Source organism: Eucyclogobius newberryi, unplaced genomic scaffold (genome assembly GCF_026437365.1).
Source record: "Eucyclogobius newberryi isolate DKJ021-1_F unplaced genomic scaffold, fEucNew1.0.hap1 SCAF_2, whole genome shotgun sequence".
In the NCBI taxonomy this organism is placed as follows: domain Eukaryota; kingdom Metazoa; phylum Chordata; class Actinopteri; order Gobiiformes; family Gobiidae; genus Eucyclogobius; species Eucyclogobius newberryi.
The window spans coordinates 28,653,163-28,674,191 of NW_027315834.1; the positions used below are offsets into that span (position 1 = coordinate 28,653,163).

Here is a 21,029-nt window from a genome sequence, read left to right on the forward strand (position 1 = left end):
TCCCGCACCGGACAGAAGCCTATTATAACAAAAGTGCACATTTTTGGACTTGCGGATGCTATTTTGACCCCCGCGGGTTGGATGTTGGATGCTGCGCGGTCCCGTCTGTGAATCGGCGGCGCGGACATGCACCGCTCTGCAGCTCGGAGGAGGGGACGCGGCTGCGGCGCGAGTGGGCTTCAAGTTTTGCGTCGCATTGGAGTTGTGAGCGCGGGGCCGTTTCCAACATGGGTGTAGACTGAAGGAGAACGGATCTTAAACGCACGGACGCGCACAAACACACGCACAAACACGCACGACTCCCGGACCATGCAGTTTTCGCCGCTCAGGACGTTGTTTGTCTTGTTGGCGTACGCGCACGTCTCACTTTCCCTGAGGAGCGATGTGGAGGTGCGCGCGAGGGACGGAGGCGAGCCGCACTTGGCGAGAACTTTCCACTGGTCGTCGCGGGAGAGCCACCAAGGCAAGGCACGCCACGCCACAGGTGCCGCGGCGGCAATTAGTAGTAGAGCTGCTCCCAATTCCACGCGTCCCTGGGGCAAAGTGAGGGAGACGAGAAAACCCGCGCGCACTAACGGTCACAATAATAACGGTTATAATAACAAGCCCGACGTGAATAGGACGGTGACAGCCGCAGAGGACGCGGCTTCACACTGGGATCCAACGCGACAACATAATAACAAGAGGATAATAAAGTTGAATGGCGGGCTCAGCGACTCAGCAGGTGGACACTACAATGCGCCTAAGCCCTCTTCAGTGGTCGCGGACGCGGAGGGGGGCGACAGGCGTAAGAGCGTCTCCAGAGAAGAGGGGCAGAAGAAAGCCGCGGGGAGAAAAAAGCGGCGAAACAAAAGCGACACCGTTTTGTCTCCCCAGGGCCACTCCGCGTCTCGGGAGCCCATGCCCAGGCCGGTGGCGCTCACGTCCACGGATCTGCCCTTTGACCCGTTCACGAGGAGGACGGACCACTTCTACACGTTCAGGGGCGAGGACAACCCGTGGGACGCGACCCCCATGACGCCCCCGAGCTCGCTGGACTTCGTGGACGAGATCAAGAACCCGTTCTGGCCCGTGACGAGCGAGACGTACGGCGCGTACGCGATCACGTGCGTCTCCGGGGTGATTTTCCTCGCGGGGATGGCGGGGAACATCGCCATCCTGTGCATCGTGTGTCAGAACTACTACATGAAGAGCATTTCCAACTCCCTCCTGGCGAATTTGGCCGTGTGGGATTTTGTTCTCATCCTGTTCTGTCTGCCCATGGTGGTCTTCCACGAGCTGACAAAGTCCTGGCTCCTGGGGGAATTTACCTGCAAAGTTGTGCCCTACGTGGAGGTAATTATGCTGAACCCAATCACGCTTTCACTTTCATGTGTCTATTGCGCGTGCGTAACAAAGTTGTAGAAATGGAGGCCAAATTAAAGCAAAAAGATGAGACTACAAACAAGGCATATTTTAATTAATAAATGCTGTGTATAAGTAGGGCTGTTGTAGACATTTTGTATAACTGTGATTACAAAAAATCTACAGAATAATACTTGTAAACAGTTTATAGGGCCTGTGTATATGTAAAAAGGCACATTAAAATCACAATTAACTCATAAATCTTAAACTATCTCACTCAAACCCCTCCTCTCTGCGGTCGATACCAAAACCAATACTAACGTTGGTCGATAGTCGGACCACTGCACGCTAATGGCAAATAGTTCCACGAATCCAGTCTCAAAATGTCACAGAATGGAACTAACTCATCTGTAGGCTGCATGTAATTGTCCCTTTGGGCCCATTTCTCAGGCTGAATATTCCCATGCACACATGTTCCACCTTTAGTTTGAATGTCCCCCAATCGCAAATGCACACTCAGACATGCCTTGGGTTTTGAGCTGCATAGAATGACATATTACCCTCTTTCTGCCTCTCTAAAGGGATTAAGAGTTTCGCTTTAACGATCACACTGGAGCTATAGTCTAGGATGTCAAATCACTCACTCACTGCCAGTAAACACACTTTGTCTGTCACTTAAACACTTGCTATTGGAGACACAACCTCACCCAGCCCTCCAGGTAAGCGGGACGCACGCTCGTAAGGCAATAGCTCCCAATTACTGCAAACACCGTCATTCCGTCTTGCGCCCACTCACTCAACTATTGGAAATGTCCGTAATTGTCCTAAACAGGTAGTCAATTGTTCTTTTCACATGTTTCAAATGAGATTTTAATTGGGATTTGGATCAAAAAGAAATACAAAATTAGCTCCATACGACGTCATTACGCTGGCAATAACACGGCTCAGCAGGGACCGCACATAAAAGGACAAAGCGTTGGAGGTGAGCAGTATCATGACTCCGCCCCTCGGTGATAACACAGCAGCAGGAGTGGCACCATATTTCAGCCTTTTAAGTCTCTGTCATTAGTTTGCTATTTTTAGCCTCTTGTCTTCATTGTATTCCTTTTGAATGTGAGTCCTATTCACGCTAATAACAAACGCCCTAAACTGCAGAGTCTTTTTAACGAGATCAAACGCGAGTCGAATCACTTTTGATGGAAAAAAATGCTCTTTGTTTGCCGCATATTTTTGTGTTGATTTGAATATATTTTGGGAAATAGCGAGCAACATGTCTTTCTGGATTAGGTCCATATTTACATATACATGCATATTCAAATGAATGCATAACCCAAATACTGCAAGATGAGAAACTGTTGATTCACTGCAAATATTACAGGAACAGCAGATGTTGTTCTGCGATGGCCTTTACTACTACTAATGTTTAATCGTAATTTATGTACAAATTCATTTTTCTTGACAAAAGAAAAGATGATCTGCTGATTTAGCTACTGCTACTCTCCATCTGCATTGGGCAGGTGCACACAACAAATTACATTACAATTACAACTAACTCCTTATTAACTCATCTCAGTAAAATACACCATAAAATGTCACCATTGCAGATACAGTAGAAGGCTATGAAAAATAATAAATACATAAAAATTTAAATATTATACTAATTCTGTGAAAATTTTACATAGAAACTTTCAAGTACGAATCTAAGATGTACTTTTTCCAGTTTTGAGTGAAATTGTTAAGGTCTACAGATGATTCCAGGCTTTCTTGAAATCTAAGATGAATGTATACACACTAAATGTACCGATTTTAATAATGCTCATACACTTTTTGCTAATTAAATCCATTCATCACATTAAGACATTTGTTCAAAGACAGCTGAATAATTACCGAATGCATTCATAAAGTATTCACATGTTTAAGTTGCATTAAAAATACGCATATTAAATAAATACTTTTTTTCCCCTCTGCCCATGCATCTGGTCATTCAAATTTCATGATGAGTATATATCAGTGGCGTGCGGTCAGTGCAATCAAGGCAAGCAGTGATTGACCAATAAAAACTATCATGTGTCACAACTATATATGAATTATTCTAAAATAGATCCAAATAAGCCAGTTTTCCCCTTCACTTCTGCTGCTGAAGCTTGGCTGAACTCATGGTGTCTTTCAGTGGCCCCTACAGGCCGCTGAGCAGTACTGCGAGGGAAGCACGATTGCTCAGTCTGCGACGTGTTCAGAGGCCCGTTCATTCTTCGCTCTCAAACATGAGCAAAGCGAACAGCAGCTTCTTTTATAATGAGAAGTGAAGCAACAGCAGCGCCAAGTTTCGACAAACAGACTAAAAACTATCTTTTAGAGACAAGTCTTTGTTTGTTGCTCTGTTCATGTTTATAATAATTAAACGTTAGAAACACAAGCAGTATTTTAACAAGACAGAGTGCTAATTTGTGTAATGAATTGGTCAGTGAGGTCAGTTTATTTAATCCATTAAGCATATGGATCTGGTATGGAGTTTAAGCTCAATAGGACAGTTGTTTGCCCTTCACGTGGGAGGCTAAGGTTCAAAGCCCCTTCTTGCATATGCAGAGATGTTTTATATATATTTCTTTTTCACTTTTGCATCATCCACTAAATACTGATCACCCCAAGTCTGCTTGCCCGTCCATAAAAAGTCATCACACGCTACTGGTACATAATGTTTTAATCATAAAGTGGTCAGAGACGTCTCCCTCTGTAACTCAAACTGTGCCCCGCCCATTAATCACAGGATATTATTGAATAACTCTGACCACATGGCTCACTCTGGGGAAGGCACATTCTGGTAACGAGAGATGAACACCAATACCTCTGATATCATTATAATGTCAAAATTTGATTTTTTGAAAGATGAAAAATCAGGATATCAATCATACCATTCATTTTAGAACTGCAAAAAGAGCAAATGAAAAATATTTTTTTATTTATTCAGCATTTCACCTGCCACCTATCTCCACCCACTTCTCTGTACCAAAGGACCTGTTTCTTTTTAGCCGTTTTAGATCATTATTTCCGTTTTCAATGAACATATGTCAAATACTGTATGTGTACATATGTTATAGTTCATGTATTTACAGTGTCGAGTGTATGTATGTGTGGTGTGTTTGTGTTGATTACATACAGCATCACAACTCGAGTGTATGTATTTGTGTGGTGTTTGTGTAGATTACATACAGCATCACAACTCGAGTGTATGTATGTGTGTGGTGTTTGTGTAGATTACATACAGCATCACAACTCGAGTGTATGTATGTGTGTGGTGTTTGTGTAGATTACATACAGCATCACAACTCGAGTGTATGTATGTGATTGGTGTTTGTGTAGATTACATACAGCATCACAACTCGAGTGTATGTATGTGTGTGGTGTTTGTGTAGATTACATACAGCATCACAACTCGAGTGTATGTATGTGTGTGGTGTTTGTGTAGATTACATACAGCATCACAACTCGAGTGTATGTATGTGTGGTGTTTGTGTATGTATGTGTGTGGTGTTTGTTTGTGTATGTATGTGTGTGGTGTTTGTTTGTGTATGTATGTGTGTGGTGTTTGTTTGTGTATGTATGTGTGTGGTGTTTGTGTAGATTACATACAGCATCACAGCTCGAGTGTATGTATGTGTGGTGTTTGTGTAGATTACATACAGCATCACAGCTCGAGTGTATGTATGTGTGTGGTGTTTGTGTAGATTACATACAGCATCACAGCTCGAGTGTATGTATGTGTGGTGTTTGTGTATGTATGTGTGTGGTGTTTGTGTAGATTACATACAGCATCACAGCTCGAGTGTATGTATGTGTGGTGTTTGTGTATGTATGTGTGTGGTGTTTGTGTAGATTACATACAGCATCACAGCTCGAGTGTATGTATGTGTGGTGTTTGTGTAGATTACATACAGCATCACAGCTCGAGTGTATGTATGTGTGGTGTTTGTGTATGTATGTGTGTGGTGTTTGTGTAGATTACATACAGCATCACAGCTCGAGTGTATGTATGTGTGGTGTTTGTGTATGTATGTGTGTGGTGTTTGTGTAGATTACATACAGCATCACAGCTCGAGTGTATGTATGTGTGGTGTTTGTGTATGTATGTGTGTGGTGTTTGTGTAGATTACATACAGCATCACAGCTCGAGTGTATGTATGTGTGGTGTTTGTGTAGATTACATACAGCATCACAGCTCGAGTGTATGTATGTGTGGTGTTTGTGTATGTATGTGTGTGGTGTTTGTGTAGATTACATACAGCATCACAGCTCGAGTGTATGTATGTGTGGTGTTTGTGTATGTATGTGTGTGGTGTTTGTGTAGATTACATACAGCATCACAGCTCGAGTGTATGTATGTGTGGTGTTTGTGTAGATTACATACAGCATCACAGCTCGAGTGTATGTATGTGTGGTGTTTGTGTATGTATGTGTGTGGTGTTTGTGTAGATTAGCCCGGGGCCTTGTGTCTCTGCGGAGCGTTCACTAAAACACACCGATGCGCGATTCACCCGACAGACTTTCACTCTTCATTTAACGCCAAAAAGCCGGCCATGGGACATAGTCTTTGGCCCCAAACGCGCTCTCACAAACAGGCTCCGGTGGGATGTGAACACAACACAAATGTGAGCTGAAGCACGCGGAACAGAATCAGGCTGTAGATAACGTTCCACAGCGCAAGATGCAGATCTGCAGATATTTAATAATGAGGTCTGAACTTGGAAAGTATTGGCTCATTTTGGATTGACTCTTGTTCGTCTACACTTCTTATTTTCTTTATTTTAATTGGAAAGTAATTAACAGCTATTCTCTGAGCATTTTCCAATTCAATCCAACTTTATTTGTATAGCACATTTTACCAACACAAAGTCCTCAAAGTGCTGCGCAAAACAAGCACAATTAAAATATGTTAAACAGTAAATAAATACATAAAAAATAATTAAATAAGTGCAAACCAAATAAAAACGAATTAAAAACAACATAAAACATATATAAATACAAATAAAAACGAATTAAAACCAACATAAAATATATAAAATCAAATAAAACTAATTCAAAACAATATAAAATAAAACAAAAACTATTTAAAAACAACATCAAATATATAAAATCAAATAAAAACTAATTAAAAATAACATAAAATACATAAAAGACAGTCAGAGGACCAATTCTCATGCGGTTTATCGAATTATAAGCAAGTTTAGCCACAAATGTTAATGGACTATTATCTAAAACCTAAAAAGCTAAGTAGTTTTAACATTCTAGTTAGATAAGTTTAATTTAAGTCTATTTTTACAGTGATTTTCTTAATTTTTTATCCCGTACATCTATTATCCTGCAGTCCTTGAACTTTACATAGCAACAGTGTAAATTCCCGATTGTCTGACTCATAAAAAGTTTCTCTTATCTTACGAGCCATTCATATAAACATAGATACTGTCAATTATCTGTTATCATCCGGAATAAAACCTAATTAACAACTTAAAACCCGGTAAGCCAAACCTGTCGCCATGGATAGCGAGCAGAAACACCCAAACAACTTCTAATTATTCATGCTTTCACCTCCTCCCCAATTACGCACCACAAACGAGAGGGAAATAATGCATTTGCCACGGATCTTTCAGAAGTACAACGCTGCAACACGATGATTAAAATGGTTCGGGCCCATTACCCTTGGAGGAAAAACAGTTGCGTCCGAAAGTACAAGGTGCATTAAGTTTGATTAAGTGGGGTTCGAGTGTTTATTTTAATCCACTAGACCTGCAACCAGACTCTACTTATTGTGTGAGCCGGCCACTCCAGACAACACCGGCCATTAGGCGTGCCGTTATAAATCTACATCGGAGCGCCGTCTCGGGAAGTGCGACGCTACACCTAGGCCGCTTTAATCACTGTAGCTATCGCCAGTTGTATGTCCCGTGGTGTCTGAGAATGCAATATTAATGGTTTCCTATAGCGTTTTCTCATAACTAAAGCATGTTATGTAGGACTCCATACGCTCCGTTTGCTTTGTGCGTTCCCGTGGTGCGTCTTTGAAACATCTGGCCCGTGCAGAGCCTGCAGTCAGAGCTATAGACTGTCCTTGATATGGTACAGTAGGCTTCACAAGAGAAGAGAGGGGATGACCACCGAGGCGGAGAAGAGGGAGCAGAAGAGAGGGAAGGATTGAAGCACGAGCTGGGCAAAATTGTGATGAAAATCTGTGTTTTTTTTGTGTGAAATTTTCATGTTGTGATTCACTGTTGCTCTGTTTTAATGCAGCTCAAACACAGACTCCCCAGTGCCTCACTAAAGCTCTGAGTGAGTGGCGGCTGGCTTTAACCAATCACACAGAAGAGTGATTTTTTAGAAGAAGCATTTATGTATTTTTTAAAAGCAACAGACATTTATTTGTGTTACCGTGTTGCCCATCCCTGCTTTGAATCACATGAAGGACAAAGAACAGTGGAATCCATCATGCAATTTATCACTTTGACCTTTTTTGTTCACAGCATATATCGTCAATCTCTAATGAGGTTTTAGTTTTTGAATGTGAAGTAGTATATATGTTTGTTTGTGCCGCGAACGAAGGTCACAGCATGAACTGGACACACACATATATCACTCAAAGGGACCTTGTGATTGTCACCTTCCATTGTTGCCTGAAGTTTTAGGTAGAGGGTTTTAACTTGTGCACAAGATTTATAAGAGATTTTATAGTGAAAACTATTATCCAATGAATGCCCAATAAATGTCACATTACAATGCATTTCCAGTTTGTTGACATAACACTGAAATGTCTTAGATTAAAAAGAAAAAAAAGAAGAAAAAAAAAAAACCTAATGCAATGTTTTTCAACCTTTTTTTATGTTACGTTTTTTGGTACAAAAGATTCTACTGAAATATTACCATTCACTTCTCTTTCTTAATAAAGTGGTATATATTCATGTAGCCATCATTCTCCATGCTACCAAAGTTGGCAACGGTGCTCGTTTTAGCTTTCTTTCTTTTTTAAATCAGAGGGTAGAATCCAAAATGGTATTCAGTTTGTAATTGCTCCCAAAGCAAGGTTTAAAATCAGTTATTAAACACATTCGGTTCAGGATTGAGACTCCTCTTTCAAACCCTTGATACTACGTGTTCTTTTCACTTACTGTGTTCTACAAGTCTGCAGTTAGCCCTGGTCAGCCCTCCTGCTCAGCTGCTCAGCGGCCCTCATGCTCTGCAGACAGTGCTGTGGTCCAGATGGGTGGGATGGCCCTTTGATTACTGCCCACAGCTCAACTCTCTGTCTCCCTTGTCTCCCTCTCTGCATCAGCAGTCTCCGATTAGAAATGAGCCCCAGGGGAACCACTAAAGCACAGTTACATAGGCCCTCCACTTACACTATGAAAACAATGCACCACAGTGTACCGGAGGATGCACAGCTACACACAAATCCCAGACGCACTACGGGCCCCGTCTTAGGCAAATGAGTTATCTGCACGATATGTTAATTGCAGAGTATATAATTATCAATTGCGCATAATGTATAATGGCTGGCCCGCTCAGTCAGCTCCATGGATACAGATGAGGACATGTAGTTTTGAATGATGTCGACAAGACCATGCACAATGGAGATGTTAATTCAATTAACAACTTGACAATTGTTACACATTAAACAGCTCGGAGGACTTTGTAGACAGTGGAGCAATAGTTTAACTTTCCAGTCCATATTTTGACATTTCAACAAGACTCTTCAGGGCTACTAATTGTATCCCCATATAGTCAACATTCTTACAAGTAGTGTAAGAAAATATACTTAAAATGACATTGTATTCTACAGGGGCAGCTACCGTAGGCCCGTGTTTTCGCCTCAGCCTGGGCTCAGTGATCTGTGTTTTATAGCAGCCAGCCACTTTCAGCAGAAAACAATTTTTAATGTCCAAGGGAAATGCGCCACAGGTCCGGGTATAATTAAATGGAGCAGAAATTTATTGTGCAAGCAAAAAACTGTCCCAGACGCACTGAAAGACTGAGACCAGAAGCCGCCGTATAGGTTATGTATTGAGGAGAAAAATAGTTGTGATGTGAACTTGTTACGATCTTATTCTTTGTTTTGTTCTCGTCCAGAAAGCAAAAAAAAAGACTGATACACGTGTGCATTTAGTAGTATTGATTAAATTGAAATTTAACTGGAACCACAACCAAAACTTAACAGCATTAAACCAGGATCAAACCAGGAAAAGTCTGAACATGATGAGAACAAGGCTAAGAAACATGACTTATGAGAAAGTAAAAGTGATTGACAGGCATTTTCCACCAATAACAGAGAGTTGATGTATTATGCTATCTCAAGGCAATATACACTGTACAAGAATTGTGATTAAAAACGTAATTGTAGTAGAGCTGTAATCAAACAGACCGCATTTCCCCACCCACTCCTCCTATTGGTCAATCTCCCATAGTCTCTGAGTGAGTGACAGGTGGAATTAACCAATCACAGTGACGCAAGAACCCTCCGAACAAGCAGATGACTTTATTTACCACTTAAAGCCCATATAAAAAGTGTACATGTGACGTGATAGAATTGAACTTCTGACTCACAAGAAAATGATGTTATCAATTCACTGGCATATTGTCCACCCCAATCGCAGCCTATAGTAAATGGCGACATGATTTCTATCCCACACCGCCCATCCGCCGAGTTGCGAGGGATGTTTTGCCATTATCTTCCTCTTCAATCACTCACTAGCGCTATTAAAATTGGCGATTCGCCGGTAAATCACAGTTTCTCTCACAGCTGCATATGCTATAAAACACGCCGGTGCCACTCGCCGACTGAGCGCGCTAAAATACGGTCTTGTCCGACGACACGGAGACACACCCTCAAAGATGCCTCCTCTATCACTCTCTTTCTGCCATCCACACACACAAAGGCCAGCTGTTAGATGGATGGCGGCTGTCAAGAGAGCAGCGTCTCTGGTGAGAATTATGGTCCGAGGAGCCGGCTCCGTCTCACACTTAACCTAGTAAAACCGAGCAACGAAAGACACCTCTGTCTCTGCTGGGTTCAACGCTAAAGTCTTCATCGTCTGTGTTGGCAGGCTCAGAGGATACGGTGCACAGGTTTGAGTGACGTATGGAAAATGCAGATATTTGGATTGTAGTGGTGTTTAGTTTCAGGGTCAGATTTTTCTTCAGAATCAGAAAAAAAAAGGTTTGTTGCCATAGGACAATACTGGCAGAACAACAGAGCAAAATAGCAAATATAAATAGCTTTCCTGACCAGCCATTCCCAACACGTTTTGGCAAACTACTTATCAAAACTGTGTGTGGGTCTGGGGCTCGACCGCTGCGTTTCAATTTCTAAGGCGGAGTTTAGAGCAGAGACAGAACCAATCACATAAACCCAGAAGTGACGCAAAAAACGCGACACGCTTAATTGGATATTACGTAGCCCATGTCAACAAAGCGTGTTCCGCGTTATCCGTCCCCGAACGCAGAAAATGTCTCCTGAATCGCGATGACGCCCTTCGCATAACCGCATCTAACGCACGTTCATCACAGCGAGTAGAGCGGACTTTACTGATTGTTCAAACCGAAGCGAGAGCAGAACACTGGGTCACGAGCCGGGTCACGAGCCGGGTCACGAGCCGAGTCCGCCATCTTGAATGTTTTGGAACGGGGGTGAAGAGCTTCTTCCGTATCTCAGTGTGACGCGTTAAAACCTCCGACTGGGATTGGATAAGTAAATGGATTACTGACGATTTCATTCGCTCTGACTCCGATTCCAGACCCTTACGCATTCGAACAGAATGTGGGCGGGGCTGGCGGGTCAGGCAAATGAATAGCAGCAAAAAAACAAACAAAGAGACAAAACAGAGAGCACCACAATGCCACAATCTAGTGTCATTAGAACAAGGGTAATCTGTTCAAAAGCGTATAAATTTCAGTTGAAGTATAATTCTTTAGCATTGTTATACATATATGGCTATTTAGAACTAGTGGACATGTGCATTGAGTGGGTCCAGCTCCACTGTCTCTCTCTGTCCGTCTGAAGGAGTCTGATCTTTCCTTCACTGTGGAACTCCTCCAGGTTTCTACTTCTTCCCAAAGAGGTTTGGTAGTTTTTCCTGGCCGAGAAGGAGGGTCTAAGGACATTAGTCTGAGGACACGGGATGCTGGGACGTTGCCAAGTCCCTATGAACATTGTTTAATCTGTCGTTAAATTGAATTGAATTGAATATCTTTACTTTTGCAAGATTGGCCCATTCTTTGCTGATTGTGGGACTTTTTATATTTGTGGTAGTGTTTATTTTAGCAAGCGTATCTTCAAATCATTTTGCAATGACTTCTGATTGATCCATATATTTTAAGATTAACTATAACATATTTTAAGATGAACTGATTAAGACATGTTTTATTCATTATACTACACGACTGTTGTATAAAGTGTAGTTCAGACAACATTGTGCCCTGGCACTGTCCATTACCTCTGACAGAAGTGCTAGTCACAGCTCGGCCACACAGACTCCACCAGGCCCAATTAGAAGACAATTAATAATACAAGACTCTGGTGCCGCAGCTCACTGGATCTTTAATCAGGAGGGTAATGGACTGTTATTAAAAGTACACTAAGGCAAACACGGTCCACGCTTGCTGAGTGGGCACAATGTGTTATGGATGGAACATAATCTAAAGTCTATAATGTGAACAGATGTGGAACAACCAAAACATTATGACAAGCATACTGTCATACTGTAAGTAACTAGAGGCTTGGTTCTCAAACTTAAGGTCCTCAAAGACCCCAATGTCCCAGCACGTGTCAGCCAGGCTCTATTTTTTGCCAGCCTGTTTGTGCACTTTGCGTGATGAGAAGAGAAAATGGAATTAGCTCACAAATTCAAATGTCAAACGCTTGTCTGTCACTAACATCATTACGGTGGTTTAAAGGTACAGATATAAAGCATATTAATTACTTATATTACAATATGTTCTTATGCAAACCTGTAGAATAAAATGTGTAATAAGAAAAAGGTGACAAAAAAAGCTAGAGAATACGTAGCATTATTAGTGCTGCGTAAACTATTTGGCTACTTACTTGTGCTGCGAGTCTGCTCTATGTTACAATTATGGTTATACAAGAGTAATTTAATTAAACATCTGGTAAATATATTGTGTAGCTTTACTGAAACACTATTTTAAAGTAACAGTATTTCACTACTTCAGGTTTCAGCTTGGACTGGTTTTTGGCCACTTGTCCCAACTCTAATGGCGAGATAGATATGTTTATTCATTGCATTTGATAGAAAGTGGAAAATGAAACAAATAGAATAGAATAGAATGACAATAATGTCCTCAAAGTTACTTCAAGGGCAAGAGTCTTCCATAACCTGCATCTTTTCTTGGATGTTTCCAGGCTGCATTGGTCAGTATCAATCAAAAGTGCTGAACTGAAAATCAAATCAAAAATAAATCCCGTAAAGGGCTCTGAAATCTGTCTTTAAGACTCTATTATGAATTCCATTAATAGCTCGCTGGTCATAATTTAATGGCTGATCGGCATGTTTATCAAAGGGAGCTAACTTTAAAGCTCTCAACAGTGTTATTAGATCAGATAAAGCTACCTAAATCTGTTAAAAGTGTATCCTGGGTTATCTTTAAGGAGACAGCTGCACATGGATTCATCCCTTTACAAAGCATTAGCTCCTGAAACTACATCAACCAAAATCTCACCAGCTGGACACCTGTAGATAACCAGGAAATGCCACGACCCTGATGAATTACCGGAAATTAATCTTCCACAACGACGCGACATCCATAAAACACAATGTTGTTTTTTCCCCCTCGTGGAACAGCGATTTTATATAAAGGGCAAAAACATGACATTTAAGCTTTTTAGTCAGGCTGATTGGTCGTATTGTGTGCAGGTAACTGGAGCAGACATGGTCAAGTTGCTGTTTCGTGAAAGAACATTTTGCACGACATTTGGTTGTTTTGGACTGTGGCTATTTGGCTTGACAGTGCGTGCAACTGGATCTTACTAAAACATTTCTCCTTTGCAATGATGGTAGCTTTGTCTTTTTAATCGAGATCTCTACAGCAAATGTCAGTAAAATCATGCAGTTTGGAGAATTCAGCCTTTAGAGGGAGAAACGCGACTATTTTTTGGTGTTAAATTGCAACGATTTAAAGATTACTATTCAGGAAGTTAATATAAAACGCTTTTTGACCACAATTGCTTTTTCTTATTGAAAGAAAATCGTCTCCCTGGGTACCTAACTCCCCCTATCTTTTTGCAGTACAAAGCTATAATTGCTCACCCAACCCTTGCCCTCGCCCCACAGTGATCAAAGCTGCAGTGGCGCTCCTCCATGACAGACCTTACAGCCACATCCAAGGGCTGTTGTTCCAGCCATGAAATATTCAGTGCATTCGGCACCTGCCTCGCTGCATATGACACATGTGTTAAAGTATGAAATATAATAAAGTGGGTCACATGTGCCGCATGACATGATGCAACTGTGGTACAGATACAGAGTGCAGTGTATTTGAGACTGTGAAAGAAATGTATAGATATGTAACCTTTTGTAAGAACCAGACCAGAATTATTACTTTTTTGAATTTAAATGTTTTTATGTTGGAATGTTAGAGCACATACACAGATAAAGGGAACCACGACACAACAGAGAGTAGACACACATTAAAAACAGCAGACATCCAACCAATAATTGAACAAATTAAATCATGGCCTAGAAAACCCTAAAAGAAAAAATGCCCATTTGGTCCAAAGTCTGTTAAATGTATCTATTTTCAGGTTAAGTCGGGTGTAATTCTTTCCATATTCTGAATGTTAGTCCAGTCCATGATCAGAATTAATATTACGTGAAGAAAACTCGCTGACACACGTCTCATTGTTTGTATCTCTTTATCAAGGTGTGGTTTTATTGTCATCACTCGTTGGTGATTTCTTTCTATGTGAATAGCAACCTGCAGAGCCACTGTCCCACAGGGAGCTCCTGTCTCTTTGATCTGGGTCTTATAATGCTGTTGTAGGCTCTTTTTTGGTGGCTCAATGACATTCTTACCTCTATGAGCAGTAAAACACTTTTATTTTGTGTTTTGGTGGTTCCATACTGGCAGAGCAGAGCGTTGATGGCATCTTGTAGCATAGAAAAAACTCACCAATAGTGGAAAAATTATTATTATCCTTCATTTCCACAGCAGTGATAAAAAGTGATTTCGACAGCTCGTCCAGAATCATAGTAATGAGTTTTGAAGTTCTTCATTTCATGCCAGTTAAATATATTTCCTGATTTTACTGATTAAAGGTCAATGTGTAGCTTTTTCTGGAAGTGGGTACTTCACTTGTTGTCTCCACAATGATGTTATTACATTGCCAGGAATGTGATAGTAAGTATGATATTAAACTTGTCTGTTTCTATTGAGACAAGCACTTGATGCCACCAGGCCAAGTTACAGGTCAGATCTATAGTGAGGCAAGCCCACTCACATTAAGAATGCATTTTTTCAAGGTATTGTTTTTAATATATATAATTTAATGAATGCACCTTTAAGACTATATATTAGATAGAATTAGATAGACACTTAGACACACTCAGGACAGGGTATAAATCGTGAATTCTCTTATTGTGTGTGTAGACGTCTTGTTCTCTGCTCAAATACTTGGCAGGCTGTCATACTCTTAACGGTTTTAGCTTCCATCAAACATCCATCAAACGATAATGTGATCCTGTCTGATCCTGAGAAATGCTGCTTCCCCCGAGACACACGGAGTTTTTCACTTTTCCCTCAAAAACATGTTTGCATGTGGTTGATATTTTTTCTGTCCTTTAAATGTCATCCTGCTTCAACACCAAACTGAATAATTTAATCTTCTATTTTAGATGAAGCAGGTCAGTAACTAAAGACCCAATAGGAGTTTTAAGGTACAATATATATTCATGTATTTGTGTAAGTACTGAGGTCATTTGTAGTCTAAAGACCCAGTTGGTAGTTCAATCCCAGCGTTGACCAGTGCATTCTGTTCACATGTGCAAGTCACTTCGCCAAGTGACAAGCGTTGGAGAAGCAGTTGGCGGAGATTGGCAGCCGCGAATCTTTGACATTCCCATGGCAACTGTGGTTATAGTAGTAGCTTTTCTCCATCAAGTGTGGGAAGTGAATAAATAATGAAATATACATAGATAGTATAAACTCATGCTTACTTTATTTGTCTAATGGGTGGATCCAATAAGAATTCAGTCACATATGTGTCGTATATTATAACCACATATTTGTCAACCTATTAAGGCCCATAGTCGAGGTAACAGACTCCATTCCCCCATGACCCCTGAAGAGAACCACAGATGGATGAATGATTAAACCTGGGTATTGCAGACAGGCTAACGCAATCACAGTCAGAGCCCCATTCTGTGGCATCGTGTCATGACTCACCAGGATCATTGTTAGCGCTCTGGGTCATCAGCCTGTTAGCTTGCCAGCCGTCCATCCAGCCACGATTTTCCAAACGTTCAGCCATCATTAGCCTGGTTAGCTGCTTCCTGTGTGTCATGAGGTCACCGAGCATGGGCTATAGCATCCCCTTCATAGTTATATTTCATCTATAGCCGTCTATGCAGGCGAAACGTGATTGGGGCTCTCAAACCTGATTCGCCGGGGCCATCTGGGACGCTGGCGGCTGTAATTAAATCAGATATGAGGGATGGGAAGAAGGGACTAAAGATGGGCAAATGGGAATCGATGGCGAGAGGAGATTTGATGTGAGAATAAAGAAGAGGTTTAAGAAAGGTAGTATGGGCGCAGGGGGAACCTTGATGCTGGTGGTTTTAGCGCGGGAGGCAAAATCCTGAGAAAGAATGGTTCAGATGAGGACACCAGCTCATCGACTCTGGAAACTGATGCTACCACTGTCGACTCTGCCATAATGCTAATCCAACACATGCTGCGGAAAAACGGGAGCCCTTTCCTTCAATTTGTCAACCTAGTGTGGAGGCGATGTCGGCTAATTAGCCACAGTATCCAGATTTCCAACGCTGAGGTAAATTGGAACCGTGACTATGCATTTTAATTGTTTAGTGTTCGCCCAAATAATTATTCAGATTCACATTGAAATAACTAATAATAAAATGGGATTTATGTGTCAGTACTCTTACTCAGCGTTGACATTTTTGACCGATACTGACACAAACATGAGTCTTAACTATATGACTGCTTGAGAAACTAAAGCTTTGTGTTGAACATTACGTTTTGTCTTTCTTTATTATCAAGTATTTGTGTTTGAAATCTGTGAACTGAATTGAAACTGAAAACTGAAAATCACACCACGATGGAAATATCTGTAAGAGGAAACAGACGCTTCAGAGTTTCATCCAAAATTGTCCAAAACATGCATGTTCATGTCTTTTAGCTTTCTGGTATTTTGGAGTAGGACAGGATACAGCTCATTACCATAAGCAGCTTGCAGCCCTTTTACCGCCTGATCATAAATCGACTTAAGGGCCCTATGCCACTTGATAGCCGCCATTCCAGCCACTCCTCCTTATCACCGGCTCAGCTGTTGAGCCTCACTTTATGTCTGCATCAAGTGTTTCCGATATGGTTCAAAAGCACTCCACACTTTGGACTTGTCCGCATAGTTTTCATGATTTCATTCAATCTTATATCAACTTTAAGAACTTCAAAACTAAGGTATATACCAACACACAACTTAATTTCTAAAACTGGAAATGATCTTCAAAGAGATTTTTTGTTTGACTTCTTGTTGTTCTATTCTTTTCAGTTTCATAGAATGCAATTTGGTTAGTTTATAGCTGCATTCACACTGGTTTTTATCCTAGTTTAGTTCCCATGTTGACTGGTTTGACCCTGCTGCAGTCCTGGGGTTTAGTCCCTTTTTAGTCCTAATTTTGAGGTAATGTGTCTGCAAGTGTGTCTACATTTGGTCCTTTAATGAATTGCTTGCATTTTGGTGCTTGTATGTTTATAACAGCACAGACAAGATCACATGTACTTCTGCACACTTATGAATTTCCATTTTCTTGTCTCCATAGGTGGCCTCTTTGGGTGTGACGACCTTCACCCTCTGTGCCCTCTGCATCGACCGCTTCCGCGCCGCCACCAACGTCCAGATGTACTACGAGATGATCGAGAACTGCACCTCCACCACCGCCAAATTGGCCGTCATCTGGATCGGCGCCTTGCTTTTGGCCCTGCCCGAGCTGCTCATACGACAGCTGGTGGTCGAAGACACCGGCGTCCCGGGCGAGCCCCCCGTGGAACGCTGCATCATCCGGATTTCCACCTCCTTGCCGGACATGCTCTACGTCCTCGGCCTGACCTACGAAGGCGCGAGGCTGTGGTGGTGTTTCGGTTGCTACTTCTGCCTGCCGACGTTGTTCACCATCGGCTGCTCGTTGGTGACGGCGCGCAAAATCCGCCGCGCCGAGCAGGCCAGCGTCCGCAGTAACAAGAAGCAAATCCGCTTGGAGAGTCAAATGAACTGCACTGTGGTGGCTTTGGCGATCGTCTACGGAGCGTGTGTGGTGCCCGAGAACATTTGTAATATCGTGTCCGCGTACATGGCCGCTGGTGTCCCGGAGCACACCATGTCAGTGCTGCACCTCCTGTCCCAGCTGTTGCTGTTTTGTCGGGCCGCCGTCACCCCCGCCCTTTTACTGCTCCTGTGCAGACCGCTTGGCCGAGCCTTTTTGGACTGCTGCTGCTGCTGCTGCTGCTGCAACCACTTGCCCTCCTCGGCGACGGGCAGCGATGACAATGAACACGAATGCACAACCGAACTGGAGTTGTCGCCTTTTAGCACTATCCGTAGGGAGCTGAGTAACTACACCCCTGCCGGCTCTAACTGTTGAGAGGACGGAGGGGCCAGAAGAGGGTGGGACACAGGTGTTACTGCATAAGAAGGCGCCTCGGTCAGACAAGGACACGTAACCTTATGTTGTCGGGCCAAATGGATGGGTGCATGAATGCGCAATGAGGAACCACATTCATTCAGACGTAATGAAACATTTACAGTGACTTTTTAACACTCCTATATCGTGTTAAAATGATCTCGGGTGCTTTGAAAACTCGTCACATATCTCTGCAATAAACGCGCACAGGTTAACATCAGAATCCGTACTACTTCTGCCAATACAGAACCGATGTTGGATGGTCTTGTGTGTTTAAAACAGATGCACTACTAGACTCTTGCTTGTGGACAGTAGTTGGAAGTTATTTTCGAGTTGCTTTCATCGAATCGACTGAATCTCCCAAAGGATAATTGTACAGACAAAGTTGACAGAATTCCACTGTTTACTGCTGTGCAATGTACTCACAGTTTTGGTGATGTTATGTTGTGGTACTTCACATCCGTGGCCAGTAATCCAATATTTATATACTGTCTTTGAAATGGTACTAATTATTGCCAATCAGCTTCTTACGCGTCATTGTTGAAGCTCGTATAATATTTCTAATGAAGCTCTCAGTTACACAGTGGGCAAACACTGCCTATACAATGGAAATCCTGTGTTTACAATGATATAGTTCCTGTAATGGTGCACACACGCTGAGCCTTTGTGACTGGGGACCTAGGCTTTGGATAATTAAACAAGTGCAGTTAAGTCTTGTGTTTATAAGGAGCGGACAGAGGAAACCAAGGGATTCAAATGCACTCCTTAGAACTCTGTATGTCGAGGTGTATCAATACTGGGATGGTCTCAGAAGAACACAAATAGACGGAAGGGGCTATATTATGTTTTATTTGTATGCTAAACCAAAAACTAAACTACCAAAAATGTAAAATGGTTGTGAAGAATTTATGAATGCAGAACATTTTGAAACAGAGCTGTAAGTCTACTTAATTCAAAAGGAAAAGGAAAGGATTGTACTTTATACGTGTGGGAGGAATAGAAAATGGAAAAACAGAAGCAAATAAAAAGTAAATTTGGGATTTTTTTAATAACATCATATTGTGCATAATGTAGCCCCTTTAAGTGAGACTCTTGTGCTAAAATTCCTGGTCAGAAATGATTGAAATAATACACAATATTTGGATAGACAGAATAGACTTGGTGTGAAATTACAGCTAAAGTAAGTAAATGACTGATGTGGAGGGGAACCCAGTATCCTGTTACGGTTTACACTATGCTCTGTATATAGTGTACAGTTACTCTGGTGCTCCTGGTTATGCTTGCACTGTACGCAACATATCCATTGGTTTGAAAAAATGTTTAAAAATGCAAGAAATTGAACAGTGTTTGGTGATACAGCACATGGTCAAGAAGACAGATTACACCACAGCAGAAAACAAGACAAAAAAATCAATTCAACCTCAGTCACGACACTACAGAGATTTATTTTTATGACAGATCTTATCTGTTTTTCAATTTCTCATTTTGTGTATGGTATGATTTAATTTACAGCGCTATGATGAATCGAGCGTATACAGTATGTTGCCCATTCTTCTGCATTAGGTAATTACATTTTATTGTATCTTGGAACAGTTTCAAATTCTCTGTATACATATTGTGGAAGTTTTGAAAATCAACTCAGTCTAATATGTCTTCTTGTGCCATTCGGACAGCACTTCAATCTCTTTCATTTCACGTAAAAAACAACGATGTCTGAAAACGTGCACGCCAATGTACAGTAAGATCTGTTTATTTATGTTATAGAGGAAGCTAATCTCTTTCACTGTGATAAAAACAATCACGTTATCACAAGCAATCACATATGTTTGATTCGTTTTTATTCGTAGTATTGTTATTTTTTTATCACAGTGACGGACAAAAAAGGCGATATCTTTCAGACCTTGGTCAGAACAGTTTTATTTCTTTACATTTGTTCATTTCAATCTTCTTTTTCGTCATATTGTTGCATTAAACGATACCATATCAATGTTTGGCTGGACTAAACAAAACGGTGCGGTGCAGGAAAATGACAGTAAGCGTTTTTTTTCATAGTATTTCTGACCTTGGTCTGAAGCTGTTGATTACTGGTACACTGTACATACCACTGTACAAATAACCACACGGTTCTGCACTGCCAAACACATTTCTCTTCTCTTTGTCGTGCTCTTGTGGTAGTAGCACTTTTTGGTTGTCTCTATGAAGTTTGTGGGTCGGCTTGCTCCATCAAAGCAGTGAAAAATGATTCAAATTGTTTCACGTCTGGCAGCAGGCGATGCCAGTGTGCGCTTTGTCACTAAAACGTCTAGTAGTTTATTTCCCTTTTCGCTTGAGGCAGTGGCGTCTTTGTGTGTAACGACCTCTGCTTTACGACTGGGGAGGGATCCCGGGTGAGTGGTGTATATTGGCAGTGTTACCTGCTGTTCCTGGACTTAATAGAGGGGGCATGAAGGAGCAGAGCCACTGTGCTCCCTGCAGGCTGCGTGACAATTCTTTTTATTACCAGGGAACTGTGGCCAATGTGTAAACCTGTCCACAAGCTAATTCATATTCCGAAGCACCAGCCCACAATTTCAAGCAGTTTCTGTAGTCAACGCGACACAAAAACACCTATATGGCGGCCTGTCTACTGAAATTCTCAGTCTTTCTTAGTAGCAGTAACTTAAAAGAGATATACTTTGTTTTTTCTTCTGTATTTAGTATTAAACTAGAACATAAGTTGATCACCTTTTACGTTTTATTCAATTTAAAGTACAATACTGATCTAAAATTACT

At 41.6% G+C, this 21,029-nt stretch overlaps 1 protein-coding gene across 1 annotated transcript; it reads left to right on the plus strand.

Moving 5' to 3' along the window:
• The first annotated feature begins 309 nt into the window (after nucleotides 1-309).
• Nucleotides 310-19,556, plus strand: gpr37b (G protein-coupled receptor 37b). Its single transcript, XM_072453506.1, has 2 exons — nucleotides 310-1,335; nucleotides 17,400-19,556. The coding sequence occupies exons 1-2, from the start codon at nucleotides 310-312 to the stop codon at nucleotides 18,216-18,218; spliced, it is 1,845 nt and encodes a 614-aa protein (XP_072309607.1). The 3' UTR covers nucleotides 18,219-19,556.
• Nucleotides 19,557-21,029: the final 1,473 nt, after the last annotated feature.